Source organism: Neomonachus schauinslandi, chromosome 3 (genome assembly GCF_002201575.2).
Source record: "Neomonachus schauinslandi chromosome 3, ASM220157v2, whole genome shotgun sequence".
Lineage (NCBI taxonomy): Eukaryota > Metazoa > Chordata > Mammalia > Carnivora > Phocidae > Neomonachus > Neomonachus schauinslandi.
The window spans coordinates 4,444,256-4,465,698 of record NC_058405.1 but is presented as its reverse complement, the minus strand read 5'-3'; the positions used below and the strand labels follow the sequence as shown (position 1 = coordinate 4,465,698).

Here is a 21,443-nt window from a genome sequence, read left to right as displayed (position 1 = left end):
CCATTTGTGTGGCCACTTCCCAGGACCTGGGCTCTAGGAATGTTCCCCTGGTCTTGTGCTTTTGTAAAATTTTAAAAATAAGATAATTTTGCATTCTTTTTCTCTAAATCTCCCCAGGTTCAGGCCTCTGATAGAAGTAGGAGAGGGCAGGGTTGGGAGAAAACAGAAACAAAATGAGTTATGCACGCCTTTTAAGTACTTAGAGGAACACACTCTAATACCCTCATAATTCTGTTAGGCAGACACGCTTTTTTATGTAATTAATACTTATTTGTGTGCACGCTTAGAACTGTGTCCCGAAGGGAAATCTGGTGCGTTACCAACACTCACCCTGGGGACCTCGGATGAGGGGCGGAAGGCCTCCACGGGCTCCCGGCGCAGAAACCACCGGGTAGCCTACAGCGAGCTCCAGTACGCCGGGGACCAGGCTCCAAGGTATCTTGTCCCTTTGGGCCACCGTCGCGGGGACTCCCCCGACTGCGGTTTGTGCGCATGCCCCGGAGGGCGTGTCGGGTTCCCACTTCGGGGAGGAAGGCGGAGAGGAGAGCAGGTGATGTGGGAGCCGGCGGGGAGATTTGCCGGCGACACCGAGCGTGGGCCGGAAGTGGAGGAGCCGAGAGCGGCGCCGCAAGAGCTCCGGGCGAGACCGTGGCGACGGCGGCGGCCCCTCGGCTGGCGGAGGACGATGAGGAGCGACGGAAGCGGCGAGGGGGGACGCTGCTGCGCAGCGCCGGGTTCCGACTCCGCGGCCGACTCTGCAGCCTGCGAGCAGGTCTAAGTAAGTGCGGTGCGCGGCCGCCCAGCTGCCGGGTGCGCTCCCGCGGGGTGGGGGACGCGGGGGGCGGCCGGCGGGGCCTTCCCGGGGCTCCGGGATCCGGACGGGGGCGGGAGGAGGCGCCCACAGGGGCGCCCAGCGTGGACGCAGGCGCGCCGGTTACCGACGGCCCGCGGGGTGCCGTGCGGGGACCGGACCTGGAACCGGTGTCGGAATGGTCCGCGGTGTTCCCAGTAACGCGCACAGACCGGTACTGGGAGACCGCCCCTCCCCGCCCCCACCCTCCCTCTCCCGGAGGAAAAGTGAACCAAAAATCCCCAGCTGCTAGGGCGCGGGGACCTGCCACTCACAGGTTTCGACCCGCGGGTTTCACGGCAGGAAGTTTGGGGCGTCTAGGAAACAGCGTGAGCGCACCCGCACTGTCGAAGCCCATCTTGCTGTGGATTTCTGTCAGCGTTTATTTTCTGCAAAATGCATCAGTAGTGTTACTGCCCAAGGTGTCGTGACCAAAAAAACAAAACAAAAAAAACCAGATCTTTTTTCAGCAGCTGTTTAGCGTAGGTTTGCTAGGTAGTGGTAACGGAGTAGAAAGGCGCAAGAAGATACGGGCTTCGAGTTCTGATGTTCGATTTTCATGGATCCCCTCGCGGTTTCTTTTGGCACGGGTTAATACTTCTTTGTGTGCATGCTTGGATTAATCACATGTCTTTTACTGAAAAGTTAAGTTTCATTTCAGGAAGTAACAGTTTGCTGTTACCGTGTCATACCATCTCATAATGACCTAAAACACAGACTGCTCAATTCAGTAATCGTGGATAGACTTACTATGTGCCGGGCACTGTCTTCTGAAAATACAGAATCGAATAGATGAGTCCCCGTCATCAAGGAACTCCCAGTCTGTGTAAGACGGATGAATTAACTATACTGTAGTAGTAAGTGCCACCACGTAAATGTGTGCCAACTACAGATGGGATGGTTAGTAAGGGAAGGCTTTCTGAAGGAGTTGCTACCTGAGCTGGGTTTTGACAGAAAAATGAGGCATTGCCCTAATTATTTCCTGTCTGCAAATACTCAGGTATTCTCTGGTGAGTCTTATCCATTATTTAGTCCAAGTCTAACAGAACTTCTAGTTGTACTTACTTCACTTACCCTGCTCTGGTGGATCATAAAATACTTCAAATTCTGTCTTACAGACGCAGCTGCATTAACACACTACCTATTACATTTGATCCCAGCAGTTTTTCAATTACATGTTTCATCTCCCCTTTACTTATGAGGAAACCTATATTTAGAGAAACTAAGTGAGCTGGCAAAAGTTACCTAGGTAATAACAGACCAAGCCGGAAAACATGTCTCTTTCCACTGCACCACACTGCCTCCCATGGTAGTTGATTTGAGAGGATGAGTCTAAGCCAGCTCCTGGCTTTTCTGCCTTCCCATCCCGGTGCCTCGCCTGCCTTCTCAGGCCCACCTCCGGCCCCTGGCCCTCTGAGTGAGAGGGTTTACGAACCAAGTTGTTCTGGGTTAACAGTATCACTTAGTGTGATAGGTTCAGGAAGCTGTCAAGCCTAATGTTTTCCTATGATCTCCCCTTTCTTGTTTCTCATCTCAGGGGAATCTATTTCTGTTTCTCTGTTTTTCACTACTCTAGGACTCAATTATAACTCAGATTCTAAAATCTTTCTAATTCTTGTTTTATCACCTCAGGAATGCCTGAGGCCCATAGATACCCTTCTTAGATTTAGACCAAAAAGGGTTCTAGTTTTTCTAATTCTTCTAATTAAGATGTTTTTCCCCTCAAATGACACACTTCATAATGAATTACTACATTTTATGTTACTATTTCTTATAGGTCTTAACTCCTACAGTGATACATTCTAAAGTTGCAAAGGTGTAGTATTTCTAGGACGTGAACTCTATGCATTAGTGAGTTAGCCTGAGAATCATAATAAGAAAATAATTTTTAAGTTTCATCCATCTAGTTTATAGTGAAGTGTCTAGAACAGTGCCCCCTTCGTAAGTTGGAAACTTCCTGAAGTTCATTATCAGTCTTAATTCTCACATTACTGTTTGCATTTTTAGCCTTTGTGGATCTTTTTAAACAGTTTTTCTTACAGATATTTATAATCTCAGAACAAATTGTGATTGGCTTCCATAGTGACAATGATCTGTCATCTTTGTTCTGTCAGAGTTGACTGCATTTGCCAAGTCTTCCACGCTTCCAGTAAAGGGGAAAGCACAAAAGTGCTATCTGTGTGGCTGCCTGGTACATAGGTCCGAGATACCTGCTGAAGCAGGTTTAAATCCCAGTTCAGAATGCTCTCTGAACGATTCAGTTCCCGTCCAACATTTCCATAGGCCGCTGTTGTTCATCTGTCCCAGAGGACTGTTAATACACCCTTTTTCATTATTGATGACATGTGGGTACCCATTAGGGAAGTAGAGAATTCATTCTGTGGTGTCTCCAGCACACTGATAGCTGCTGTGTTTCCACGTCAGCTGTGCAGCTGGCATGATTTCTTAACTTCCCGCTGCTTAGAAGAAAAGGAGATACGTTGATGCAGGAAGGTTGAACTTGAGTTCTGTATTACTTGAAATGTGATTGGAAAGTGAATTCCCTCAGAGTTCTTGATGAGCAGCGTGGGATACTCCTAGATCCCTTATGATCTGGCTGTTAGCAGTGACGCACGAATTTGCTGTCTACGTTTTACAGCCTTCACTTGAACCTGCACATGGTTCTGTCACTTGGAGGTATGCTTTTTAACGAATGATCAGTTTTTATTTTTAAACAAGCTGTTTCCAAAATTACCAATTTGAGATGGACTCAAGGGCCTTTAAAAATAATAGTACATTCATGACTGAGGACTTTTTCCATTGCATGTATACAGTTGGTGAACCTTCATTCACATTGTTTGGGGGAATTTGTCTTTCACGTACAGGTAAAGATCTTCTGTACTTTTCAAAGACCTTGTACTTTTGGCAGAATCAGTAAATCACTATACACAGTGTAATACAATGTAAACATCTGCGATTAAAAAATAATTAGGCTAATTAGCATTTACTTTTTTGTGTGAGAATTCCAACCTTTATTAAAATATAGTTTTAAGTATGATTGAAAGAATAACGTATTTGTCTGATTTACTCTGCTAGTTATTGAGGCAATGATAATTAAAATGTATTCATTCACATAGTTTGGAGTTTTAGTTCTTGATATATTTAAGTTGTTTTTCTTTATAATTTGTGGATAAAATATAGCTGGAAAAAGAATTGATCTGAATAGGTTACCAACTTCAGAGGGAAGTGATAATATTTTTGGCAAGGAGGACGTTGATGGTGGTTGTTACTCTAGACTTGAAATTAATCTTTAATGTAGTGTTTGCCATCATGTACATTACTTTTTATTGGAGAGACTAAAGTGAGTTCCATTAACTAAAGCAAAAACAAGACCTTTCAGAGTTCATAAAAACTCGATAGTTCCTTGTGTATTCCTGGCTTTCCTTTCTCCCCTCCCAGTAATTACACAATCCTAAAACATGCTATGTTTTATGGGAAGGTTGCTCAGCCAAAGTTATTTTCTACAACTTTAACTGTGTATGCTTTAAAAATATGTTACTTTGACAGTAGTGGTGTGGGAAGGAGACTGAAAATGTATGATGAATAAAATATTTCACAAACCTCAACTGAAATATAAAATCACTGTATCTGCACATTGGAGATTTCTAGACTCATTTTTAATCTTGGTGCATACTTACCTCTCTCGTTAACTTTTCAGTTACTTATTAAAGTCATATAACTGGACTCTCCAACCTTCTACTGTACTAGATAGCAAAGACTATTTATAATCTAATGATTATTTTCCAACTCTACCTTTAATTTTTCTCTGTCACCTATAAAATAGATTTTGTGAGACCTTAGGGATTATTCAGGTAACAGCTTTCTTCTGCAAATCTGGAAACCGAGACCCAAGGTAAAAAAGTGATATGTGGGAATACCCATTCACAGTGAGTTGGCACATTTAAATGTGGACTTGACTAGTGATCTGAGAATGTGTGAAGCAGCGTTCACGGAGTACAAGCCTCACCCAGAGTGACACAGCCTTGCCTAGGCAGAAAGTTCTCTCTCCAGAGTTTGTCATCTGTCTTCTGTTTATGATCCTTGGGAGCCTGAAGAATGCTAGGTGTTTTTATTAAAGATATTTCTCTTCCAGAATCTAGCAAGCTTTAGCAACCTGTATATATGATAATGCACAAAATATTTAAATTAATGTAGTACATCGTTCTTTGGGGGGGGAGATTTTTCTGGTTTTATTTTATTTTTTATTTTAATTCCACTATAGTTAACATACAGTGTTATATTAGTTTCAAGGATTTTTTTCTGGGGATGCAGAAATGGTTCAATATTCTCAGTCAACATGATGCAACACGTTACCAAATTGAAGGATAAAAATCATAAGATCATTTCAGTATTCAGAAGAACCATTTGAAAAATTTGAACATCTGATTTAATGATAAAAACTTTCAACAAAGTGGGTATGAGGGGATATACTTCAACATAGTGAAGGCCATACGTATATAGAAAAAACCCTCAAGTAGCGTCCTAGTCAGTGGTGAAAGACTGAATGCTTTTCACCTAAGATCAGGAACGAGACAAGGAAGTCCACTTGCCCCACTTTATTCGCCATAATACTGGAAGTCCCAGCTGTAGGAATCTTCTTCCATGTGGCCTCTGCTTTCCCTTTAGTTGTGGAGTTTGTTCTGTAAGTCTTCAGGTCGACTTCTGGGGTATTTAGGATGATTTGATAGTTATCTAGTTCTCCCCCGTAGTACATTTTTCTTAAATTTGAAGGTGACAAGTTTCTGGAGGAAACAGATAGGAAGGTTATATAGTTAGGCAGTATAGAAGAGTGGTTTTCACGCTTTCTGGTCTCAGAACCTCTTTACATTTTAAAGAACTATCAAGGATGCCAAAGTGTTTTTGTATATGTGTACTATAGAGAGAGAGATTTACTGTGTTAGAAATTAAAGCTGGGAGTTTATAAAATATATAACATTTTCAAGTGGCAGTAAAAAATTCATTACATGTTAATATATTTTTTATCCAAAATAGCTGTTTTGAGGAGTATGGCATTGTTTTACATTTCTGTAAATATCATTAATGTGTGCTTAATAGAAGGCAGATTATCATGTTTCTGTATTCATTCTCAGAAGGTAGGTTGTTTTAGGTGAACGGTGTGAAGCAAATCAGGCTCACACAAACCTGTGGTTGTAAAGAGAGGAGTATTATGGATATTCTTTGATATTACTCCAATACTCAAATATGGTGGTTTCTTAAGGGTTAGTTACATTGTGGAATCTGAAATTTGGATCAAAGAACTTTTGTCTTTGTTACATTAAAATCCATTGGTTTATCTTATAATGAATTTTTACTCATGCCTGATTATGTGACATCATTCATTGGTCGTTTGGAAAATATTTGTTTGCTGTGTTGGGCAGATTCTTTAAAATGTTGATAATTTAAAAGGTTATCAAAAATCACATTTGCTAATATCATCACTACTACGATGCCATCAGAAAAGTCTCTGAAGTCATGGGAAGCTATTGGCAACTTCACATTCATTTTCCGTAAAATGTCTGCCAGACACCTAAGTCTGAATAACCACAGTTTGTCAATTGTCTTTTTAAAAAAATGTTGTCGCCTGAAAAAAGCAGCTAGTTCAGCTCACAGCTCAGAATTTCAGTACCTAGCTCTAGTGCTCTTTGTGTCCTCCCCATTTTGTCACACATTCGTCACACAAAATTTTAAAGATGTGTACTCATTGGTTGGGATATAATTAAATTAACAATTTTTACAGCTTTTTCAGTGACATTCTTAAGTAAAACTGACTTTTCCCCCCTTTCCTGGCGTTCATGGGGATAAAGAATAGGACTCCTGCTCTTGGTGCCACTGCCTTGATTGTTGCCTAGGCAGCTGCAGTCCTGCCCAGCATTGGTTTTGTACCATTAATGCAAATAGTGTCTTAGTATAATTATAATATGGATCTTGAAGATAACCTCGAAAGGGTCTTGGTGGCCCCTAGGAGTCTGCAGTGCAACCACCTTTTGAAAACCACTGGCATAGAAAGATCTGAGGCTTAATAGGGACCTTAAAGATCATCCATTTCCACCGCTCTGATTTCCTCGACACTGTGATTGCCAAGTATTTACTTAGATTATGCTTGAATACTTCCAGTTCCTGTGAATAATTGTGCTAAATGAATAAAAATAAGTGGCATAGGCAGCTATTTGATAGCAAGTAAGAAAAATCCTTAATCATGGAGTTGTGCTTTGTCCTGTTTTTAAAAGTTTGCATAAATTTCCACTTGGTTTCTTTAAGTAACCAAGCATGATGAAATGTAGAGATTACTCAAGTTATGTTGTAAAGGACACATAGTTGTGGTTTTATTTTTCTCTTGCTGTTTTAGGGGCCGTTGTGATCTTTGATTTTTTTCATCTCCTCTATAATTAAATCAATTTATGTTAGACATGCCCTGTTATATATGCCCCTGTTTCCTGAGTAGATCATGAGTTACTTGAGAGTTACCACCGAGTAGATCATGAGCTACTTGAGAACAAGCACTATCCATTTAAGAAATTTAAATAGTCTTAGTGCCCAAGCACTATCATGCAGATAATAGGATCTGCACATATTTGTGGCATTGTCTTCAATCTTTAAGTAGTATGGTAGGATGCACTGGAATCTGACGAGGCTGGGAAACCAAGTGTGGAACTGCTTCAGTGGCCCGGGCTGGGTTTGAGAATGCCCATGGGGATTTGCGGTTGTGTTCTGAGGACTCGTGTCATTGAGGAGGGGCATGACTTAGTGGTCTCTCTTTTTTTAGAATATCAGCTTAGACAATATTTATTTAAATACTTTTCCTTAGAAATGGAACCATTTGCGATTCTCCAAGTACGTATATATGAGGGAGCACATGAGATGATTAATGGAGATAGGTGAGCATGCCTGTGACTCACTTGGTTGACTTACCACTCGGCGCACACTGTATTCAATATGATGGTTCTGACAGCTTCATGACTTCAAATTGTTTTTACTTTTAGTCTTAAATTGGTGACTGTATACTCATAACGGTCTAATATTCAAATACCTGAAGCACATGGAGCACTAAAGGTGAACAAAACAAGTTAATCAGGACCATAAAATTCTCAAGATGATCATCACCAGATCTGTAAGTTCTGGTCATATGATTAAAGTGCTTCTATAGTACATCAAGGTGTTGCTAATACTTCAAAACCATTCTCTTAAAAGGAAAACTATCATATCTACTTTGTCTATACATTATAATAGAAATTAGTAATGCTTTCAACAGATCGTTTTTTTTAAGATTTTTATTGATTAGAGAGAGAGACAGAGACAGAGACAGAGAGCGCGCATGAGCAGGGGCAAGGGCAGAGGTAGAGAAGCAGACTCCCTGCTGAGCTGGGAGCCTGACTTGGGGCTCAGTCTCCTGACCCTGTGATCATGACCTGAGTCAAAATCAAGAGTTGGCCACTCTACTGACTGAGCCACCAAGGCGCCCCTCAATAGATTATTTCTTGAGAAGTGCTTAGTAGAATCAATTTGATGCCTCTGATCACTTCATCTAAATAAAAAGCACAAAATTATTTTTAATGTTGACTTTTCGTTCAAAGTCAAGACCTGTGCATGTTATAATAATGTGTTTATTTTTGAAACTGTAACACATTAATTAAATTTTAGTTTACATGTTACTATATATTGAACTCCAGAATTTCATCTGTTTTTGAAAAAAAATTTGTTTACACATGCTTTTTGTTTTTTGTAATTAACATAAAGCATGCAAGATGGGAGGTGAGGAGAAGGATGTGGTTACTTGTAGGTAAGTTTGAGGTGTCAGTGAACATCAGGTACTCAAGGAACAGATAAATTGAGATTGTAATGGAGTAGACATAGGGAGTTAGAATACGTTACACACAAGTGTGATAGTTGGAGCCATGAGAAAGAATGAGATTGAGGGAGAGGAGGTAAATGGACAGGACCTTGGAAAATACCTACATTTGGGGGTGTCTCAGGGAGGAACACCAGGATTTGCGTATACTGGAAGCTGAGGAGGAGTCAGTGTTTGGTGTTGCTGAGGATTGTGGTGGTACAGTGTGGATGGAGAAAAATCCACTGGATTTATTGGCAGCTGAGGTTTAATTTTTATGAGAGATCGTGATGAGGGCTCATGCACCAGATTTTCACGTATTAAGTAGAGAGTTCCTGGAGTGGTTAAAGCCACAGGTAGATGGATTTTAGAGACATTTGACATGTGAGACCGGGTGTGATAGCATGGTAAGAGCAGAACTGAGAAATGGGAATAAGTCAGATGTTTAAGATGTAGGCATAAGGTTAAAACAATAACATAGAAGCATGGAAGATGAGAAGATACTGGTTGACTGAGTTTCTGTTGTCTACAGGTCTAATGCTCTTTCCCTCTAAGCAACCCTTCCAGTTAGTGTAAACTTTGGTTTAACTTTGAGTATATTAAACTCATCATTTCTGTTGGTGGTTTAGGATACTAAGATAATGTCAGGAAATGCATTTGAGCATGCAAAAGAACCTGGCAGATAATCCATCTCTTTTGGCAACACATTTCGTGTTTTGCCCCATAAAATGCACTCTGAGGTATAATCAGTTGCCTTGCTCATTGTCCATGACCAGCAGCAGTGGTCTTGGATTCAGCTGGATATTTGCACTCTCAACACCTGATAGGCCATACCTGGCACTCTCTCTGTCCCCTTTGTTGAAAGATAGGGAATAGAAGACCCAGCACGTCAGCATCAGGTGTGTTGTTCCCAAATAATATCGCAGGCTGGTGGAAAGATGACATGTGGTGGGAGCGGGTGCCCTGACTGAGCTGCATCTTCTGTAATAGCACGCGGGCATTGCATCCAGGACTCGGCAGAGAACACGCCACTTACAAGTCCTGTCCCCACTGGGAGGCGGCCTTATCTACACTTCCTACCGGACATGTGTAGCCCTACTCAGTGTCTGCTCAGTCCAGATGTAGCTCACCGCTGGGGGTCAAGTTTACCCCACAAAATGTTGCTTAGAAACAGCTGGTGTCCCACCTTTACCAGGTTTCCAGGGAAACAGTACCAGAAGGTTCACCAGAGGCCATGCTTTTCCTGCCTGAGAAAAGGTTTTGTTAACCCTTTACTCACACTAAGTTATTGACAAAATCTGTGGAAAACTTGCATATCACTAGCTGTAGGATCTAGGCAGTGGACTGTATTAGAGGCACTGTTCATTTTCATTACCTTTCATGACATCTGGGTCTATACGAAATTGTTTTTACATGCCAGCAGATGGCTCCAGTAATTGTATTGTGCTGATAGGTTCTTTTTTTTTTTTTTTCTTTTCTTTTTTTTAAGATTTTATTTATTTGACAGAGAGAGACAGCGAGAGAGGGAACACAAGCGGGGGGAGTGGGAGAGGGAGAAGCAGGCTCCCCACTGAGCAGGGAGCCTGATGTGGGGCTCGATCCCAGGACCCTGGGATCATGACCTGAGCCGAAGGCAGACACTTAACGACTGAGCCACCCAGGCGCCCCTAAAGGCAGAGGTTTAACTGACTGAGCCACCCAGGCACCCCTGACAGTTTCAGCACGTTTAGTAAGTAAAAAAATCTTCCCTATGTTAGGTTCGCTTGCTCCAGTTCTTTAAGAGCATAGAAGTGTGACACAGACTAGGGAGCAGAAATTATTAGCAAACTGGGTTAGGTAAAAATAAGGCAGTCTGTGAGTAGAGGTCTCTTTCTAAACCACCAATATGCCAAAGCATATTAAAGAGAAGACAGCGTACCTACTTCAGAGCCGTTTTTATTCACCTGTCCTTAAAGTTGATTTCCATTTGCTATTCCTCCAAATGGATTGACTTTGATACTGTCTTCCACAGTTTAAAATTATAAGATTATGTTTGTTTATCACAAAGTCATTTAGTTAAGGTGACTTTTCAGGAATGCTTTGTGGAAAACTGCAAATTTAATTCCTCTTATTTCTGAGCAAAAGTGGACTAAAATATGCATTTTTTTCTGATGTCTGGTCCTAAATATATATATGTCCAGTGCTCAGAATACAGTTGTGTTTTCTCAGAAGTCTAATAATTTAGATATATTACTGGATTATCCATTTAAAAAACATTTTAGTCTTGAATATATGTAAAGTGGTATACTACTCAGTAGGGATCCAGTAGTGAAAAAGAGAAAGACAGTTCTTGGCCTTATAGATTTAAATTCAGTATTTTATGTTGAAATTAGATATCAAAGGGGCTACTTTAAAAAGATAATTTTTCAAAGTTCGAATAATTGATAATTGTGACCATTTTTTCTATATATTTGATATATATGCACATATGAAATATTTTAGTAGTTTTTGTTTGATTTGAAAATTGGTCAACTCTTGATTATCCAGGATATAGGGAGCCTTATCAAATTTCTACATTTGCTTGGTACATTCTGATGTTGATGTTAATTTGAGCAGAACATGGTTAGGAACATAGTAGTACAGCTAGAAATACTAGTCACAAAAGCAAATACAGTTAACATATCTCTATAGCATTTGTAAATGCTTTTTTTTTTAATTTTATTTTATTATGTTATGTTAGTCACCCTACAATACATCATTAGTTTTTGATGTAGTAAGTGCTTTTTAAATTAGTTTCATTTGGTAACGCTGACTGGCCTTATATGTAGGCATTTTAAAAATTCTCATTCTACTGAAAAGGAAATTCAGACTGGAAATAAGTGATAAACACAAGATTATTTAGGAAATGTAGAGCAGAATTTAGGTTGATGAAATTTTACTGTGTGTTTTTTTTCTACTAAGTCACCAAATAAGTGGTGTTTGAGTTACTCATCTCTCTGATAACTGTCATAAATGATTGGCTTTAACCATGAAAAATACAGTAAAATTGTTCACTAAAGAAATACCTTAAGTGATACCTTATTTTCCAAATAGTGCAATGCTCTAGTATATTTGTATTTTATTCCAAACCCCGCTAATCCTAATCATTACACAAAAAATTTTTTTATTTTGATGTAAAAAGTTAATGCTGGTGTGTTTTCACATTTCTCCAGTATATCTTTTGGGTACAAATGAAAATCATTGATATCACTTATAATTAAAAAAAAAATAAAATTAAGTAAACATTAGATGAAAAGTTTAAGGGGGCCAGATGTGTTGTTGAGACTTAAATACTGTGTTGAAGGAATATAGAATAGCCCTGTCTTATCTAAGCTCTGTTGATAAATAGCTGTCATAGGTTGTAAAGGCACTGATTGATTATTGATCTGGAACAGTTTTCAGTATTGAATGAATTGGCTTATTTGGCTGCTGTACTGCAACCTCTTTCAATCTGGTTTTTAACCAGTTCTTGATACCTGCTGCTCAGGTATTGCTTCTGTGACTGTTAGACTTGAATTTTTGTTTTACCTCACATACCTGCTTTTCTCTGGCTTTCCATAGTGCTCATTGTAATAAAACTTGCTACAACTGGGTGGCAGTGTTGATTTCAGAGAAACTTCAGAAAAATGCTATGTTGGTTTATGTTCAAAGAGAGTCATTTGGACAAGAACTCAAATTTGGAAGTCTGTGTTTAGCGAAATAGTAAGACATGTTTGGTGAGATAATAATGAAAAATCAAATCTATTAAGTCATCTAACTCATCTTTGTAGCCAATCTAATTTAACGTGGTTTTATGATTTTTTTCAGTGTTTAATTCAGTGAATGAAAATGTCACATTTATTAGCTTAAGGAATACAGTAAAATTTAAAAAATCAGTCCCTAACATTTATTAAATTTAAGAATAACTTATGGTAGGGGCGCCTGGGTGGCTCAGTTGGTTAAGCGACTGCCTTCGGCTCAGGTCATGATCCTGGAGTCCCGGGATCGAGTCCCGCATCGGGCTCCCTGCTCGGCGGGGAGTCTGCTTCTCCCTCTGACCCTCCTCCCTCTCATGCTCTCTGTCTCCCATTCTCTCTCTCAGATAAATAAATAAAATCTTTAAAAAAAAAAAAAAAAAAAAAAAAGAATAACTTATGGTAGTTGTGTTAGTAGTAAAATAGAATTGAATATTTTTTTAGCAAATATGTAAATAGATGACAGCTATGTAAGAAAACTTACAACACGTCTCACCTTTTTTGCCTTTTTAAGACAGCATGCATTAACTTTTTTATTTGGTAACCAAAAAAATTTGACTTGAATCACTTTTCTTCTGTCTTTTATTTTATCAGTTATAATTTTAGAAATCTTTAAAAAAAATTTTCTCCAATAAGTCCTTTTCTTCATTTATCTCTGGTTCTCAAATGGAAATGCTGTCTGTTATTTCACACTTACTCCTCAGGTGTTTATGGTCTTGTCAGTACAACACATCATAGCAGCATGTTCTGACTCACGGATAGGACACTGCACTAAGGGCTCCATGAAAGACTGTGCATTATTTCATGACACTGGCTATCAGAAATTTCTTTTTAATCGGATGTGAACAACAAATTATTCAACTTTTCCTCAAAAATAATACAGTATTAGAAATGAGTGGTTAATTTAAGTAAATTGTTTAACTGTGAAAACCTCCAGGTAGAGAAGAAAATATTTTATCCTTTAGTTTGTTTAGTTATAATTTATAATGTGAAAAAGATAGGGGCGCCTGGGTGGCTCAGTCGTTAAGCGTCTGCCTTCGGCTCAGGTCATGATCACAGGGTCCTGGGATCGAGCCCCCCGCATCAGGCTTCCTGTTCAGCGAGAAGCCTGCTTCTCCCTCTCCCACTCCCCCTGCTTGTGTTCCCTCTCTCGCTGTGTCTCTCTGTCAAATAAATAAAATAAGTAATCTTTAAAAAAAAAGAAAATTGACAATAAATTATATCATACTGGCCTTGATTGGTTAGAACATGTTAACCATCTCATAAAATTTGCCTTCAACCTACCTTAGCTCAGTAAAGTTGTAGGATACAAAATCAATATACAAAAATCTGTTGTTTTTCTATATACTAATAATTATCAGAAAGATAAATTAAGAAAACAGTTTTATTTACATCTCCATAAAAAAATAAATACCTTGGAATAAGTTTAATCGAGGTGGTGGAAGGATCTGTACACTGAAAACTGTAAGACATTAATGAAAGAAATTGAAGAAGACAGAAATAAGTGGAAAGATATTCCTTGTTCATGGGTTAGAAGAATTGTTATAATGTCCATATTACCCAGAATAGTCTACAGATACAATGCAATCACTATCAAAATTCCAGTGGCATTTTTTTACAGAAATAGAACAATAATCCTGCAATTTGTATGGAACCACAAAAGACCCCAAATAGCCAAAACAATTTTGAGAAAGAAAAAGCTGGAGGCATCACACTCCCTGATTCAAACTATATTACAAAGCTCTATCAAAACAATGTGATTTTGGCATAAAGACAGACACGTAGGTCAGTGGAACAGAATAGATGGCCCAGAAATAAACCTACACACAAATGGTCAGTTTATTTATAGCAGAGGAGCCAAGAATATGCAGTTTCTTCAACAAATGGTGCTGGGAAAACTGGATATCCACATGTAGAAGAATGAAACTGGACCACTATTTTACACCATAAACAAAAATTAACTCAAAATGGAATAAAGACTTTAAGACCTGAAACCACAAAACTCCCAGGGGAAAACTTGGCAGTAAGCCCCTGACATCTGTCTTGGCAATGATTTTTGGATCTATGACACCAAAAGCAGGGGGCAACAAAAGCACAGAATAATTAAGTGGGACTACATCAAACTAAAAAGCTTCTGCACAGCAAAGGAAACCATCAACAAAATGAAAAGACAGCCTACTGAGTGGGAGAATGTATTTGCAAATTATGTATCTGATAAGGGGTTAGTCTCCAAAGTATATAAAGAACTCAACTTAATAGCAACAAAACAAACAATATGATTATGAAATGGACAGAAGATCTGAATAGACATTTTTCCAAAGAAGACATACAGATGGCCAGTAGGTATATGAAAAGATGTTCAGCATCACTAATTGTCAGGGAAATGCAAATCAAAAAACCGTAGTGAGATATCCCCTCATACCTGTCAGAATGGCTATTATCAAAAAGACAAGAAATAAATGTTGGCAATGATGTGGAGAAAAGGAAACCTTTGTGCACTGTTGGTGGGAATATAAATGGTGCAGCCACTATGAAAAATAGTATGGAGGTTCTTCAAAAAATTTAAAATATAACTACCATATGATCAAGCAATTCTGCTTCTGGCTGTTTATCCAAAGAAAACAAAACCACTGACTCAAAAAGATATGTGGACCCCCATGTTCATTGCAACATTATTTACAACAGCCAAGATATGGAAACAACCTAAGTGTCCATTGATGGATGAATGGATAAAGAAAACGTGATACATACAGACAATGAAATATTGCCAAGCCATAAAAAAGAATGAAATCTTGCTGTTGTAACAAAATGGATGGACCTGAGAGCATTATGCTTACTGAGATAAGTCAGAGAAAGACCAAAAAAAAAAAAACCCAAAAACTAACCCCCCCCCAAAAAAAACCCAAAAAACCCCAAACCCCAAGTTTATAGATACAGAAAACAGATTGTTGGTTGCCAGAGTCAGGGATGGGTGAAACGGGTGTATGTCCAAACTTCCAGTTGTAAAATAAATAGCCATGGGGATATGATGTACTGTTTGGCAACTATCATTAATACTGTGTTGTGTATTTGGAAGTTTTAAGAGAGTGGATCTTAGAAGTTCTGATCACAGGAAAAAAAATTTTTTGCAACTGTGTATGGTGACGGATGTTAACTAGACTTACTGTGGTGATCATTTCCCAATATATATAAATATCCTTATGTTGTACACCTGAAAATAATACAATGTTACATGTCAAACCTCAATACAAAAAAAAAATTTTTTTCTCAGCCTGCCTAGCCCACTTGTGGGCACACGAGCAGCTTTGGGATCGTGCTCGTTGGCCTCTGGCCTCTTCTACCTGAGGAGCTGGGAGCACGGCAGTTTACTTATACCCCTGAGCGTCCATTCCCTTATATGAAAATTTGGGAACATGGCATCAACTGATTTTTCTGTCAAATCAAGGAGAATGCATTAATGAAAGTACCTGGCAGTAATTAAGCACTTTTTAAAAAAATGAGTATAATTTGATGAATATTTGTGTTTCCTAAATACAGCAGTGGAAGGAGAAAGGAGATTGTTGAGAACAGAACGAACAAGGGGAATTAGAGCAACGGTGGATGGATTGATGTAGCCTTCCGAGGATTCTCCTAGTACCATAATTTATTATATCATGGATCTAACTTTTAAAGTAATGTATGTTAAATTACTGATTCTCTCTCTCTCTCTCTCTTTAGGATACTTACGGAGAGCGACCATGGAAAAGTCCTGGATGCTGTGGAACTTTGTTGAAAGATGGCTAATAGCCTTGGCTTCATGGTCTTGGGCTCTTTGCCGTATTTCTCTTTTACCTTTAATAGTGACTTTTCATCTGTATGGAGGCATTATCTTACTTTTGTTAATATTCGTATCAATAGCAGGTATTCTATATAAATTCCAGGATGTATTGCTTTATTTTCCAGAACAGCCATCTTCTTCACGTCTTTATGTTCCCATGCCCACTGGTATTCCACACGAAAACATTTTCATCAGAACCAAAGATGGAGTGCGTCTAAATCTTATTTTGATAAGATACACTGGAGACAATTCGCCCTATTCCCCAACTATAATTTATTTTCATGGGAATGCAGGCAACATAGGTCACAGGTTACCGAATGCATTGCTTATGTTGGTTAACCTCAAAGTTAATCTTTTGCTTGTTGATTATCGAGGATATGGGAAAAGCGAAGGAGAAGCCAGTGAAGAAGGACTCTACTTAGACTCTGAAGCTGTGCTAGACTATGTGATGACTAGACCTGACCTTGACAAGACAAAAATTTTCCTTTTTGGCCGTTCCTTGGGAGGAGCAGTGGCTATTCACTTGGCCTCTGAAAATTCACACAGGATTTCAGCCATTATGGTGGAGAATACATTTCTAAGCATACCGCATATGGCCAGCACTTTATTTTCCTTCTTTCCGATGCGTTACCTTCCTTTATGGTGCTACAAAAATAAATTCTTGTCCTACAGAAAAATCTCTCAGTGCAGAATGCCTTCTCTTTTCATCTCCGGACTCTCTGACCAGTTAATTCCGCCAGTGATGATGAAGCAGCTCTACGAGCTCTCCCCGTCCCGGACTAAGAGATTGGCCGTCTTCCCTGACGGGACTCACAATGACACATGGCAGTGCCAGGACTACTTCCCCGCCCTCGAGCAGTTCATCAGAGAGGTCCTCAAAAGTCGTTCTCCGGGAGAAATGGCCAAAACTTCCTCTAACGTAACAATCATCTAACGTTGCTCCTTTTGACTCATGCACTGTATTTTAATTTGTGCAGAATGATAAAGAATGTTCCTTTCTAGAAATGTGTTATGTCTGTACCTGTCTGAAGAGTGACATTAAACTTTGAAAGGACTTCAGTGCTCCTTTGAGATGATCCAAATAGTTTTTTACATTTGAAGAACTAGAATTCTTGGGATTCTTTCATACATTTTCATCCAGCCTTTCAATGTGGTTATGTATCCATACCTTCAGTTCAATATGCCAGTGTAATAGCATATTGTATTCAAAAGTTTCTTGTGGCCTAAGTGGTGTGCCCTGTGTGACACTTGGGTTAATGGCGGGGTGTGGAAGGAGATTTGTAAACGAGAAACCTTTGAGTATTCTGCCTTTAGTAAATACCGGGACAATCATGGTAAGCAAACGTAGTCTGTAACTGCATTCTTCCCCTTAACAGTTAAAATGAAATGCATGATGGTATTTTATTCCTTGAATTATGCAATGCAATGTTTTTAATGTAAATACTACTGGTCATATACCGATGTATATGGTAACCCGGGTCATATCTATTTTTATGTAAACTCTATTTTGTTCTTGGCAAGAAGTGAAATTGAGGCCTGTGTGCAGGTTGCCACTGACTTCTGCTCTGGTGAATGCTGAGATCCAGCTTTTTCTTACAAATAAATGGGACCCCACTTTTCCAATATAAATGTACCGTGTTTTGTTAGGTACAGTCTGGATCATGGCATGTAAAAATAGAAATTTAGAATTTTACTGCAGCTTTGATGTGCATATTTGAACTTTTTAACATTTGTAATTTTGGTGGCAAAGAGAATTTTAGCTTCTGTCAGTTTTGTACGTCTACAGCTGAACCACTAATAGCAGTCATAATGACAATTAGAACTTGTTTAAGAATTAAATTAGCAAGTCTTATCATTACATGATTGTACATACGATTTTAGAGAAAGTCCCACATTTGATTTTTAAGTCCAATATCTAGGTATATCTAGCCCACTAAAGTCAAGATCTCATTTATTGGACTTTCTGAAAATAAAAGTTACAAAAACAAAAGCAAAAAAGCTGTTCTTTGGTTTAATGTTTCAGTTGTTAATGATAGTATCGAAAGACAGTTTCAGGAAGTCTTATTTATTTTTCTCCTACATATAGGAATGTGGGAAGGAACTCTAGAGCTTTTTCTTACAGAACCTATTACCACATTTAACAATTAAGTGGCTATAAGTAAGAAGTAGCATTTAGACATACAGAAGAGTAAGAAAAATCTTACTTAAAAAAAAAAGAGCCCCTTAAAACTTGCAGGATTTACCTTAAAAAAATATAAGCTATGAGGTATAATTGTGCTAAGTTGTTTCAGGTTATCCTCAAAAATTAGGTGTAATTGAGCTCTCTACATTATGTGAGCTTTAACGTACCATATTTTGAATATTTTAGCTATATCTATTGGCTTTTTGCAAGCAGCTAGAGCAGAGAAATAATGGGTCAATGTTCTTGACCTTAATTTTGAAAATCTTTCCATGGAGATAGGGCTAGAAATACTTTTGCCAAATAACATTCTTATTCACTTTATGTCAGTATTTAGAAGAAAATACATTCTAGCAAGTATGATTTCTAAAGGACACTGTTTTTCTATAAATTATTGTTAGAAAGTCATGCTTTTTTAAAAAAAGTTGGTAATGCATATCGTGGAAGGAGTATTTTTATGTATAAATTCACCACTATTAAAAGATACTTTCCATCTTGTCAATCATTGCTATGTAGAATGACTATCCTAAATAGTAATGTATTAAAAAGAAAAGAGTTAATACAACAAATGTAGTGTCCTTAGACATGAGCTCACTTGGCACAGCGTAGACTTTTATCATTCTTTAAAGTTTACAGAGTACCTTCATGTGTTTTCATGTGATTATTTAGTCTACTGCTTGTGGAGGGGTTTATCAACTTTAGTTGTAAATAGTATGCTGATGAAGTATAAAAGCTTTTTCTTCATCGGTGTTTTGTTCTTATGCTGCTTTTTTTTTTTTTTTTTAGGGTTTATAAAGTTTTGTTTTTGTTTTTGTTTTCCCTAAAGCCAGGATTTCAGAAGTTGTAAAGTACTTGTGTCCATCCCCACCTTCATTCCCTTCGGATTAAGAGGCATTTCTTCCTGCATCAGAGGGAGGAGGCTGTGTTTAGGGTTGTAGCTCATCTTTCTTTCCTGGCTTCTATATTTGAGACTTCCTTAGATGGGAAGAGGATAGAAAACAAATTCTTGTTAACTGTGGTCCATGAAGCCCATGGCATCATTTTTTCAAACAATGTCTAACTTTGTGGCCCAAACAATTGGTCTTAATAAAACGTGAATTCTTCATGGGTCACTCCTTCATTTGGACACACGTCTTAGTGGGAATAGAAGTGTTTCTGTCTTGTGTATTAATTTCTGATGCATTTTGCAAGAGCAGCTGTTAAGAGATTATGAATGATTTTTAAGTTTTTAAGTTACTGTAAATTTGGAAATCCTAGAATGATTTTAAGTATGGCAAGATACAGTTTATTTAGATCAAAATCCATTATTTTAAAAGGGATTATTGGGGGAGGTGGCAAAAAGAATACTAAAAGGGATATTGCAAAATAGGAGAAACAATTTTTGACAGATGAAAGATAAAAGATACTAAATGAATAGAAATAGCTGGAAAGGGAATGTGACCTGGTTCTTGAATGTAGATCCAGGAAATGATTAACTGAAGAGATTGGCAAAAAGGATACCTAATAGTGCAAAACAATACATTTGTATGCAAGGTGTCTCTAACCAAGAAAGTGACTAGAGCACCTGACATGGCAAATACATTGACTGTAGAATTGATATTTTTATTGAAGTGGTATTTTCAAATTTGTTACTGGGCAGCTTAAGCTTATTTTTTCATGATGAGCTGTAGACACTTGGTAATTACTCAAGTCCCAGCTTTGGTAATATGTCAGTTACATTCTCTTGTTGAGAATTCGTACCACCTGATGCTTTTATATTCATTTCTTATTTTTGTAAGATTTAGTTTGAGGTAGGAATAGGTTTGTTTGGTCAAATGACAGAATGAAGGCCATGTTGAATTTTATATAAATTTTCTTGCAATCTCAGTTTAAGGGCAGTTTTTATTACTGAGTCCCTTTCTTCCTTAAGGTTGGATAAAAATAAGGTTAACTTTTACATAGGATGTCACAGAAGTCGCTTCTGAAATCAGTCATGATTGAGATACCCTGAACTCTTGCACTGACCTCCCCCCTCTCCGTTTTTTCCTATTATGTTTGACAACAATAATGAAGAGGAAAAAAAAAAAACAAAACTGTGAGAAATATTCGTTAAAATGCTTTCGGATTAATCCACTTAAATTTATGTATTTTCATATCACTCAGGTAAAGTTGGAAATGACAGAGCACAGACATCTATTTTTTAAATGAGTAGGGTAGAAAATGAAAAGCACTTCTGTTTATTTATATTACCATATATGCACATCATCTTAGCTAATCAGAAATAATATATTCATTTGTATAGCAAAATAAATGCATTCATCCTAGTTATAGTAAACACGTTTTTGCCAAATGGCACAAATATACCTCCATTTATATTTTGTATCTAAAAGTGTAGTTTAAAAATAGGACTACGTATAAGAGACACTTTTTACAAAAAGTGCCATATACACATAATGTAACAGGGATGAGTGTGTGTTGTTCAACATAATTTTTAGCAGTTTCTGTCAGTACAGTGAATACTGAAAAGTCAAGTTGTTTTCAACATACTCAAGTATATCCAGGATAAAATAAGTTAACCCAGTTTCATGTAAATCATATTTTTGTTATTTGCCATTTTTTATTTGAAGCAGTAATACAATTTTATAACTCAGATTTGAATGTTAGCGTACACAATGTGCTAGCCATGGCAAGCAAACATTTACATTTGTTTTTTTTTTTTTACAATAAATTTCTTTTAGAATATACTTTCTATTTTTCTGTACTGACATATGCAATAAATTGATACATTAAAAGTTTGATTAATGTCTTAAGATAGTTTGTATTCAGTCTTTTTTTCCCCAGTTTTCTATTAACCTGAATTATATGGTAGGACATTAAGGTTTCCTTAAGGGTTAAATAAAATTTCTGAATTCATATGGAAATTAGTGAATTTTTCTTGTTGTAATGGTATGGATGATAAGTACAAGTTAGATTTATATTCTCTTCCTTCATATCCTCCCACA

General features: G+C 38.0%; 1 protein-coding gene across 1 annotated transcript; it reads left to right on the top strand.

The window, feature by feature from the left end:
* The first annotated feature begins 547 nt into the window (after nt 1-547).
* Nucleotides 548-21,251, top strand: ABHD13 (abhydrolase domain containing 13). Its single transcript, XM_021695969.2, has 2 exons — nt 548-778; nt 16,184-21,251. The coding sequence occupies exon 2, from the start codon at nt 16,204-16,206 to the stop codon at nt 17,215-17,217; it is 1,014 nt and encodes a 337-aa protein (XP_021551644.1). The 5' UTR covers nt 548-778; nt 16,184-16,203; the 3' UTR covers nt 17,218-21,251.
* Nucleotides 21,252-21,443: the final 192 nt, after the last annotated feature.